This window comes from Leuresthes tenuis, unplaced genomic scaffold (genome assembly GCF_036924035.1).
Source record: "Leuresthes tenuis unplaced genomic scaffold, fLeuTen1.0.hap1 SCAF_15, whole genome shotgun sequence".
Classification (NCBI taxonomy): Eukaryota; Metazoa; Chordata; class Actinopteri; order Atheriniformes; family Atherinopsidae; genus Leuresthes; species Leuresthes tenuis.
In genome coordinates, this window is record NW_027325369.1 from 29,559,852 (window position 1) to 29,571,607 (window position 11,756).

General features: G+C 41.5%; 1 protein-coding gene across 2 annotated transcripts in view; it reads right to left on the bottom strand.

Annotated features, from left to right (window-relative positions):
• The window catches only part of LOC140269771 (CAP-Gly domain-containing linker protein 4), a 61,376-nt gene that overhangs the window by 42,974 nt on the left and 6,646 nt on the right, over nucleotides 1-11,756 (bottom strand). For both annotated transcript variants that reach the window (XM_072364757.1, XM_072364758.1), the window contains exons 6-7: nucleotides 10,823-10,941; nucleotides 4,199-4,447 (exon numbers count right to left, since the gene is read on the bottom strand). In XM_072364757.1, the coding sequence (XP_072220858.1) occupies nucleotides 4,199-4,447; nucleotides 10,823-10,941 (368 nt within the window). The remainder of the gene's footprint in view (nucleotides 1-4,198; nucleotides 4,448-10,822; nucleotides 10,942-11,756) is intronic.

Sequence of the window (11,756 nt, forward strand, 5' to 3'; positions counted from 1 at the left end):
GCAGTGCAGCATCCTCTTTATTAAAACCAAAATAATTCCACACAACTGAAGTTCTCCTCCTCTTAGACACTAACGTTTCTTTAGTGTCGGCTGCTGTCGTGGTTGTGTCTGAGGCCATCTTCGGCTCCTCAGTTTTTGTTTTTTTTTGGGCCCTTTGCGTGTTGAAAGTCACATGACTTAAATCGATTAGAATAATCTAATTTTTTCACATCGCGATGTTATCGCAAATGCAATTAATCGTTCAGTCCTACCGTCTTCCGACCCTGATTGACTCGGATTCGTCCGCAAGCTGCTCATACAGCACTTGGGTAGAAAATCTGAAAAAGCCCGGTTATGTGTCCAGATAAACTCCGTCTACACCCACACACACATCCACGAAGCCCAAAACGCCCTTAGATAGTTGCTCACAAGGTATTACAAAGGTAATTTTTCCTAAAAATCATAAAACTCTGACAAACACCAACCCATTCACCATGCTCTCTCTTACGACCTTGGATCCAATAATACTGAAAATCTTAAGGCCCCTTTCAAATGTAATAAACTCTCAGCCCTGAGAGAAGTAAAAGAAGTCCCTCATCTCATAATCATTGTTCAGGATCTTTGTCACACAAGTGGAAATATTTTATAAAGATTACAAATCTTTTGTCCAGGCCACTTAAGAGGGAAGAAAATCAAAACATATTTTTCAGAAAATGACAGACCCGGTGGTATTTGTTATTCATTGGGGGGGGATTTGGGGAGGTGAGAAGCTCATATCTTACAATCAGAATGTTTTTTAACTTCTGGATTAAAGCAGTCTCCCACACTTACAGCAGCACACACGGTGGTGTTCATTCGGCTTTAACGATCAACATCATTTTCAGTTTTTATTGCTCTGGTCGTCACCAATGAATTCAGGCAAAGATGCTGGCGTGTGACACATGAAGATGGCACCAGACATGCGGAGCAGAGCCAAAACTGCCACAAATATGTATCTGGAAGATCAGAACTCTTTCTTTTAACAAGCATTTTGAGCATTACTCATTCTGAAGTACTCGTGGCAGGAATAAAGGCCGGTGACATTGTGCCAATACTAATGAATCACATGGAAACATGAGAAGCTCAGAGATCAGCATGTGTGATCCAGGAGAAGACTGGAGGAACCAATCCTGACTACTTGCTGGCTAATCTGCAGGTGCTGTGAGGAACTACTGAAGCTACGAGGAGAAGCTTCAAGCTCTCTATGCGAAGGTAGCAGCACAAACATGTTGCGTTTATGACTATGAAATCAGATTCATAAACCAGGTTTATTCTTTTAAACATGTCTTCTCTTTGTCCCACTTTCGTTTCCTGCACTCTTCGGCTTTGTAGAAACACAGGTCTGAACACCGGGCCGGGTAATGCCAGCTGGTAACACTGCTGACCCAAAGGCTCACATTACCCATTACTGTTACATTTGTATTGTTGTTGAAAGCCATAGAAAGCAGATATATTACCCTTCTGATACTTCTACTTGTATGCAACGTTGTATTCCTCTTCCTAAAAACCCTGATCTGATCCAAGCATTTATGGCTGAATTAGCCGAATATTAGAAAAATCGAGCGAAATGGAGAAGGTCAGTGTTGATGATAGAAGCAGAACCCGATTACCAGATTCACTGAGTGAGGAATAATGTTCACTCAAACCAGAGTCTCTTCCAGGAACACAGAAACTGTAACTGCTGTAGTGTGAAAATGGGGAGTTCTGGGACACAAAACAGGCCCAACGACTCCGTCTTCTCTGGAGCAAAGCTCCTTTATCATAGACTGAGGCGAAGTGGAAAACTGTTCTGTGGTCAGATGGAAATCATCCCGACTAAAGAGGAGAGGGACCATCCAGCTTGTTATCAGCTCTCATAAGGGGGCACATCTGGAAAGGCTCCATCAATTCTGAAAGGCCATGACAACGTTAAACCCCAGCATGGCTTCGTAGTAGAAGAATCTGAGTGAACTGAAAACATTTTAAATACAACAAAAAGACCCAGGAGCAGCTAGATTCCTCCATCAGGCAAGAATGGGACGACATTCCTCTCCCAAAGGCCCAGCAGCTGGCCTCCTCAGCTCCCAGATGTTCACAGAGGTTGTTGAAAGAAGAGGGGATGCTACACAGTGGGAAACATGGACCTGTCCCAGCCTTTTCGAGACGTGTTGCTGCCATCAGATTCAAGGTGGGTTCATGTTTTAACGGATTTGCAAATCGCTGCATTTGGTCTTTATTTCTATTTTACACAGCGTCTCAGCCTTTACTTTGTGAAGAGAACAGCACCTGCTCAGGTACCTCCTGCTGTTATCACCCATTTCTTCTTCTTCTTCTTCTGTGGGCACAAGGCCTTTAAAGCAGGGGACTGTGGAGGGCTTCTAAAACAGAGCTGTTCACTGCTGCTCATCAGTGCTGAAGAGCATCTTGTGAAAAGAAATTCGACACAACTGGATACATTTCTTGACCTAAATAAATACCAAATAAGTAAACATCCATTTAATGTACTAAAAAAAATGACTGTAGCCGTTTCTAAAATAGAAAAATTTGTCCGAAACAACAATTCTGTTCAGGCACGGAAGAAACATTCAGCTCATCATAAAAAGCTTGTAATTAAGGATATTTTTAAAACTGTAATTCTAATGTTTCTACTCAGGAGAGCTGCTATGTGATGATAACTTCAGAGTGCCTTCCATTAGCTGTGTTACTCTTTATAGAACAAAAAATATTCATGAACAAGATCAAACTAAATCTGTGTGTGTGTGCTGAACAACTTCTAACTTTGTTTTCTTCTTATATGTCATCCTCTGATTCTGCTAACTCTGCTGACACAGGAGCCACCTCCTCTCTGTCGCTGCCTTATTGCAGAAGGCGAGTCGGTGTCAGCAGCAGAGGTTTTGCTTACGTTTCCTACAGGTTTTTAACACAATCCCTCCATCATTCAGTGGATACACGTCTCATTTCATTCTGCCAAGTCAATGTGAGCGTGTTCAACTTCAATCAACTCAAGTTGAGATGATTATGATGCTCGGTGCAGAGTTAGCAGCGATGGGATGGAAATTTAGTCTCTGCAACTGCAACAGAAGCCCACTGTGGGCAAAATGATAATACCGACACGACATAAACTCAATAAAATCATGCAAAATGTAAATGAACGAAGTCGACATGCGTCCTGTCATCTCCTCCTCATCCTCTCTAACTTTGGTCAAATTGAACAAACCACAAAAATGATTTTGCGCAGTAACCTTTCTGGTAAATTAAAAGGTGTAGCTGTCAGTAAGTACAATAACCAAAGTGCCTGGGAACACCAAACTAATAGCATGTAGGGCCAAACTTTTTGGAGAGAAAACCTAATAAAGCTCTTAGTGTTTGCACATCTGGGCTTTGTGCAGCTACTTTCTGTCTTGGCCGGCTGCTCCAGTAACACAAGTGACTGTTTTTGTGTGACAGGGAGCCAATAAAAGACTGTGTTAATGTCACAGCAGCAGCGACTCACAGAAAGTTATGTGGCTCCTGTACAGTGATTGAAGATGAGGATCTTGACGCTTTATGGGGGGTGGGGTGGCGGCAGGTGGCACCACTTTACAATGTGTTGTACATCATCACTGTCAGTATAATGGGAATTATTCCTGTGCCTCTCCACTCGCTGCTACTTCAGTCTGCATATTTAAAGATTTCCTGTAAAAACAGAAGTTAGGGAGGCAAAGGCTTCCAGCCAAGTGTCATTCTGCTTGAAGCTTTCGCTACGGACTTAAAGGACAAACTCCTCTTATTCTGCAGGATACGAACCCCTTCTTTGACTGCCTGAGCTTTTGTCCTTTAAGATGTAAGAACTATTGTCAAAAGCTGCACTACCAAATCAGGCTGTTAAAGGTCAGAATATCAACAATTTATCATTTTAAAGCAGGTTCTTTGATTAAACAAATATATTTGCACTTATTGGAGGTTGAGAAAGAGCTGAATTTATCTCCATCTTTCACATAAAACTCACTGTGATAAAACGTAAACTTATTGCTGTGATGCTGGAGGACAAACACGCTTCCAGGTTCATCATCAAGTGTCTCACAGGTGAGGTTTGTTGTGTCATGTGGGCTGGCTGAGCGTCCCTGTATTACACCAGAAATACCTGTGATTGTACCTAAAGCATCAGAAACTTTCCCTTTAAACGGAGTTCTACGTGTAAAGAAAGTAACATGCAACAAACCTTCTGTCCAGCTATCACCACTCGATCACCCGGCCGGATTCCCATGGAGGCGAGCTGCATCCTGGCTTTATCCGAGAGAGCAGGAGTGGACCGGCCCTGCAGCGTGAGGGGCAGAGGGGAGCTGGGTCTGGGTAGAGCTTGTCTCAGTAAGGTCCGGAGCTCTTTGGCCACGGCGGCCGCATCGGCCATATCCAAAGGCATGTCGAGGGGGTCAGGAACGACTTCTGCTGCACACTCGCCTTTTTCATTCTGTGGCAATAGACAGTAAAATAAAACAAAGAGTGTTGATTGAAAGATAAATTTAACTGGATCTCACTCAAACAAGGAAGTATTGGGTTAGGAAAAGAGATTAAAGATTATACAGCAGACCAATAAAAGCAGAGAATATGTCAGACACACTTTCTCTGGTGCTGTGGATAACTTTAAGGTTTCTTACAACATCTTATATCTCTGCAACTAAAGCTCCCATCAGCTGCATACTGTGTGGAGGAGTGTTCAGACATCATCATTTATACCAATGCTTTCCGAATGTAGAACCAAGAAAAACCATGGAACCTTCCAAATTAATTAATGGATTTGTGTAATGAACGGAGCAGCAGAAAGTACTTCATTGTTTACCTCCTTAAATGTTGAATTTTTGTGTAAAAACCTGTCGAAACGCTGTGTTTTTGGTTGTGTTTTCTCTGATGTAATTGTCTTTAATTGTTTGGTCCGTTGCTTTGATTTTTCTTAGATAATGCCTCTGTGTTTTATGGATTGATGTGTTGCAGATTCCTCTCACATTCACAGTTCAGGATTGACAGAGCGTTTCATCTATCCAAACATTAAATTAATTCAGAGGAATAAAAGATAGCAGCACACAGTCAGAGTGTGACGCGCCAAACAACATCTCAATCAGAGTTGTACCGAAGGCTGAGTTCAAATCTGAAAACAGAACAAGCAATCAAAAAAAATCCACCACAGCAAAGATCTGTATCATTTCAAACGGTCCTGAAGAGCCAAGATGAGTCCAGGGCCCAGACTGTTACATGTGAACACGTAAAACTATGTTTCCAACTGAGGATTTTAACACATTATTCATTAGAAGCATCTGGAAACATCACAACAGCTGCTGACTGTTACAGCCAGATGTCACGTAGTGCTGAGGCTCTGTTTGTTGAACACTGGACAACAGAACTGCTTTAAAGTAAATGCTTCATTGCAGCTTATCGCTATCACAGGGGTGTAGTTCTTAATAGAGCCGCCTACCGTGAAGAATGAAGCCGACCTCACAGACAAACCTCGGATACTGATGAACAAAGCTGAAGGGACGTTCCCCACCAACATGACGCCCCATCATCAGCAGGACATGCCCACTAACGAGCAAAAGCTGACTCGTGCACTTAGTTTAGCGTTTTTGGACACTTAATCCACAGCTGTTAAGTGTCTAAAATCCTCTGTATCTGCAGTAAGCCGTAAGGTTTGCTGGTACGAGAGCTGTGAATCAGTATCGATTTTAAAAGCTCATTTATATACCTCATGTTTCGCTGGGTAGTTGTGAGGGAAGCTGACGTTTTGTGATATGGACAGATTTCTGGGCCGGATATTGCACAGAAATGCCCGCTTTGCCACAGCTGCAGTCAAGATAAGATGTGTTAGTTGAAGAAAGTAAGAGGTGAAAGAGGAGTCAGCCAGCAGTTTTTACAGTGATGAATCAAACCTCCACAGTGCTCAAACTGCTCAGGCTTAGATCTGAAGAATTACAACAGCAGCAGGTTAGCGGGGGGTTATACTCAGAGGGTAGGAGAAAACTTCTGGTTTGATTTCTGCACTTCTATCTGGTCTACAGTGAACACTTCTTCATCTCCAGTCAGGAACAGTGAGACAGCTTGTCAGTTTACTAGCCTCACTGATATCTCCACCAGCGTCTGAGTGGCAGAGCTGGGGTTGGAAGACGCCTTCCTTCCCATCAGTGTGTTTCACAGAAGCTGTTCGGCAGGCGCTCAGCCCAAGAGGCCAAAGCCACCAAAGTCAGGGGAGCTTTGAATCAGCGAGCCCAAGTTTGAGTGGAGAAACTGCTGAGGAGGTGGAGCAGTCACAAGGGTTTCTGATCTCCTGTCATTCTTATGCTGAAACACTGAATTAATGTCTGCTCCTCTCAATCTGCCCTAATGCGTGGGTCCATGGCGAAAGGGAAGTTTCATCATTTTCTTTATGGATAATAATGGTTTTTCTAAATATATCATCAGGATATGAAAAATATAAATTATAATAATCAAGAGAGCCACGAAGAGTCGCTGCAGTATCTTAATATACAGTATATACTATCTTAAACATTTCCTGCTGTAAAGGAGTAAGAAGGAGTAAATATTGTGGAGACGCTGAATCATCTGAAAGCATTTGAACACATGCTATTTTCTCCATGTCGTAGAGGGGCTGCATGTGGGAACGCAAATGTCCTAAATTTCACTTCTGACTTCTTGCAGAGATTATTCTGCCAGCTTCTTAGCAAGGAGTCTGGAAGATTAGTGAGAGCATCCATGTGAGAAATGCAGCAACAAACACTTGCTGTAAAAGTGTTCGCTCTGATAGAAGTTGCTACTTTAAACTCTTTTCTGCTGACATTCACGGTGCTTTCCACTCCCACAGCCCAGTACATGCAGAAACATGGGGAAGTCTCATCCACGACTCCTGAAGGACAGCCTGATGTTTCCAGCTGTGAGTGTCTGTGTGAAAATGACTTAAAAGTGATGTCACAGCGAGGAACTTTAACGAGGATGATGTTTAATCAATCTGGGAGGTATTAGCTATTAATTTCATTAGTAAGTTCTAACATCTTGTTTATTCTCATCTGCTAAAGCTCCTTGTGTGAGTAAGATGCATCAGAAAGAGAACATAAAAGTCCAGCAACATTTTTATTTTTCCATCCTTCAGGTAAAACTTCTTCTGCTCCGAGGGAAAGATCCAATTTAACCACTGCCAGGGAGGCCCTTCAAAAGCAAACTGAAGGTTCTGGCCCGGTCAGGACTTATAAACTCACAGCCCAAACCAGTACTTTTCAAATGCGAGTCGGGTATTCGAGCGTATCACAAGTCAGTAAACAGGTTGGAATTAAAAACAAACATCCAGAGCTCAACAGAACACAGAGACTGCTGTGATTTACATGTAAAACGATCACTTCGAGGGGAAATTAGAAGCTCCTGTTTTTCTCTTAATCAGCGACCCGCCTCTGCATCGGAAACAAACCGCGACAGTGCGCACGTGTCAACGGCTCGAAAAGCAGCGAGATACGTGCCTGGTGCAATAAAAGGTCTTTAAAACACAAAAATGGCATCTATTTGTGCAAAAGCTGCTTTCTTTGGCGCAAATTAGAGTTTGTCAGGTGACTTTAAAGTGGTAAATTCAGTTCCAGCTGCAGTAAATATGCCTAAAAATATCCATCCATCTATTTTCTGTACCCTCGTAATGTAATTCAGGGTCGCAGGGGAGGCTGGAGGCCAGTCCAGCTGTTACAGGCGAGAGGCGAGAAGCGAGAGGTGAGATCCACACTCGCTCCTGGAGTCAATCACAAATTAACCCAACATGTGCATGTTTTTCTTGCCCTCCTTTAGAATATGTAAAAACCGTTTTAAATCTTATAAGACCGACGTAGAAATAATCCTTCAGCTTTTACTTTGTTTGAAAAGAAGCAAACACCTGTGTTCCCAACCCTGTAAATCCTCTAAATGCAGAGCTTACAAAACAGGGTCCAAACATGAAGATAAAGAGCTTCTGGACTCATCTGAGAGCAAGAAAATGACTGGATTATGGTGCTTTGGTGACCTCCAGTGGGAAATTAGTGCATAAGAAGAACAAGCACTAGATGCCATTACAAAAAGGCTTGAAAGTTCTACTATGGATAAGAATTTGAGTAAAATGGTATGTCAGTGACTAGTGATGCCACCTTAAAATCTTAGAGGGACTCCTCTGTTTTAATGAAGACAACAGTTCAGAGTTTTTTTCAATAAACTCTTCAAACAAGCTTATTTTTCACTCTGGATTACCTGAGTGGTGAAATAAAGATTCCTTAAACAGAAGCTTTTTATCCAAAGTCAAGTCCTTGTTTCATTTAATGACTGTGAGAGGGTGATGCCTGCTTTAAACAGGTCCAAACTGGATTACTGTAATGCCCGTGTGTTGCTGTTAGCCCAGCTGCAGATGGTCCAAAGTGCAGCAATTCATCTTTTAACACGAGCACGTAAAGAAAAAGCACATCTCCCTGGTACTTGCTTCCCTTTACTGGCTCTTCGTACATTTTAGGGTTGACTTCAAGGTTTCATTGTTGGCTTATAAAGCACCTAATGGGCTCTCTCCTTCCTATGTTTCTAGCTTCTAACAAGCATGAGTGCCTCCAAGGCCACTCGGGTCTAACTCATCTTTTAGACGTCTCCAGGTCAAAGCTGCCGCATAAGAGCCTTGGAGCCCTTAAATTATGAAAACAATTGTTCTAATATGTTCGGCAGGCCTGTCCATGTTATTATCTATTGATTTTATTCACCAAATGTCATTAAACGTGTGTCTTATACTGTTATTTCCTTTTAACGTGCAGCACTTTAGCCAACGGCAGTGCTTTTAAATGTGCTTTATAGATAAATTCGGAATTACTAAAAGAGTGAGGCACAAGATTAAATGTGGTAGGTCAGACTCTACATTCAAATTCACTCTACATTCAGCAGAGACTGCGACATCAACACCAGCGATCTAATAACATCCAATGCAAAAGCTGTTAAACAACCGGCATTTGTTGGCAGCACGTCAGGGAGGAGCCGTTTTACTTCATTTATCTCATCTCCACGGCAACAGTTTGTGAGGGATTTGATTTCACTTTGTAATATGATGCAAAAAAAGATTAGATCTTAAATGATGATACTACTTTTTAATTTTACCTCATAAATGTCGTAATCTACTCTTCAACCATGAGAGTTTAGGTTTGTTAACTAAATATTCACCATATCATTTATTTAAAAAACCCCTGATAGCGTCTGGTCTCAAACCGAAGCCTCAGTTTTATATTAGAAGCATTTTAACTTGATGTAAAGATGAGGTTAAATGAGCCTACGGTGCAGCAGCTTCACATGCTCATCATGCAAATAGTTTCAGGTGATCGTTACATTTCCTGAAGTTTAGCGTTTATTTCTCAGGCTACAGTCACATCACCAGTTCAATTAGGGTTTAAAACAGATCAAATCTGAAAGGTCACAATCATAACTATACAAGTCTCGCTCAGGACCACAAACAGCTCTGAAATGGAAGCTATCGCAGCAAATCTGTGGATGATATTTAGCCCAAGAGGATGGCAAACACCTGTCTGGCTGTGATAGAAAGGTCGAGAAGGAAGGAAAAAGCACTGCGGGTTAATGAAGACGCCGCTTTGCTTCTGCAAACATGCAAAAGACACAAAGAATCCAAAATAAATGCCCTCACTGGCATATAACATGTGGGAATACACAATTCAGACATGAAAACCACAATAATGTAGTTTAGTAGCGATAAATAACTATTAAATAATCTGAATTCTTCATTAATGACCAACAAAAACCATTCTTAATAACAACAGCAGCTATACTAATGATGCTGTTAAATCATTAGACAATAACCACCAATGTGCAGCTATTTTCGTTGAGTTGTCTGACAAAGATTCAGCTCTAAAGGCCACAGCGGAGCTGCTCCGAGGTGCCATCCTCGTACTGCTTTATTTCACACTTATCAATGCACTGCACCCCTTCGCTTTAGCAATCATGCTAATTGGATTTTGTTGCAACAATTTTTTTATCTACAAATTCTATTTATTATGTCAGAACTAAATGGAAAAACCAGATGAAAAGACGGTGTTCCTGATGCTCCGAGTCTGTGAAGTAGATGAAAAATTAGACTTTCAGGACGGCAGAAAGTGGAACTCAGTTTGTCTGACCTTCTAACCCTAAAACGCCGGCTGCACATGAGTTATGATTAATTGTCTCATGAGGAAAAGTGGATGGAATCAATAACAATGACTGTGCATTACAGTTAGCCGTATGAAGCATAAAAGAAGAGCCTACCGCACATGAACTGCTGCCATCATAAATAAACCTGTGCTTCTCTTGGTATAACGAAGCAGTCTGAGCTCAGACGGGTCAACGCAGAACTCAAAGTCCGTTCACTGAAGGACCTTTTTCAAAGCAAAGTGATTTTTAATGCCTGTTCTGGGTAGATGCATGTGAAGCTGTGTGGGGTGCCATTATTTCTTAAAGTTTCAGTGTGAATCATTTAGGGCACTGACCCATTAATATGGGAGGAAGGCTGCTGCAGCAGCCCAAAGGGAGCAGAGCAAAAAGTGTCTCAGAATCAGCGTGCCGGGTGTTTAGTTGGAGTAACTTTATCAACAAACTGGATCTCTGAAATATACATAATGGTGCTGCCTTTGAAAGAAGAAAGTTGCCTTTCTGCATGAAACAATAAAACTGGTACGTTTTTGGGGGAAAAAACATTCCGGTTTTGTTGAAATTGAGACAAAGAGCACGAACAGTGAAATAAAAGTATATTTGGAATAGTAAGTAAACGCATTTTTTTTCAGTCTGAAACTAAGAAAGAGTGCTGGAGTATACAGAGGAGAAAAATGACACTTACTCTGAAAGCAGGATTGGCTCCGAGCTCCAAGAGACATTTGACAGCCGATGTGCACAGATTGGATGCGGCGATGTGGAGAGCCGTGCCAAAATCAAAGTCACTGCAGGTGGCATCAACCTCTACAAAAGAACAGAGGGGTAATATACTGTTTTATGGGATTTCTGAGCACTAATTGAAACTTTTTCCACCTTATTTTTCACTCTCTACTTTCACCTAACAAAGATTCTATTGCTCGATCAACAGGGGAGCCACGCAGAAAGCAAGATAAATGGGTTAGTGTGGACTGTTGTCCTTGGCTGACACACGGCACACCTCATCTGCTCCAGAGAAGTGCACACGGTCAGTGTTCTGGATCTAAATTAGCTGTAACAGGCCTCCCTCTTCCTTATGGCCTCAAAATATGAGTCCGACACTCGAGTCTGTCTTTCTACAAAGAGCTGTACAATAGTGTTGCAGTTAAGCTGTGGAGTTCCAGTGGGACAAACTGTAGGAATCACCTTGATAGGGCTGAGCGATTTTAATCAACACCGCGATATATATCGATATTTACGATAAAAGTATAGTTTTTCAGCCACAAGTATCGATTTATTTTTATTTTTTTAAGCAAACTTTATTGAAAAGTCAGATGTTACAATTAGCGAATTCACAGAACATTAACATAATACAAAACAATGGCTCAAACTATACAAAACAGTGATAAATTAGTTAATAAAAATGTTATAAAAAGTGCATCGCTCAGTGGTTTTGGTGGATTTTCTGTTTATAGAATGTAGGATTGTTGTAATGTATGTTTAAGCTCCTTCTCAAAAATTAAAAAAGATGGTTTGTGATTAGAGAATTTGGATTTGCAAGTAAAACAAGCAGATTGATGATGTAATATTCACAACATAAACATGAGTCTGCGTACGCTGTTTGTTTCCGTTTGTCTGGCGGT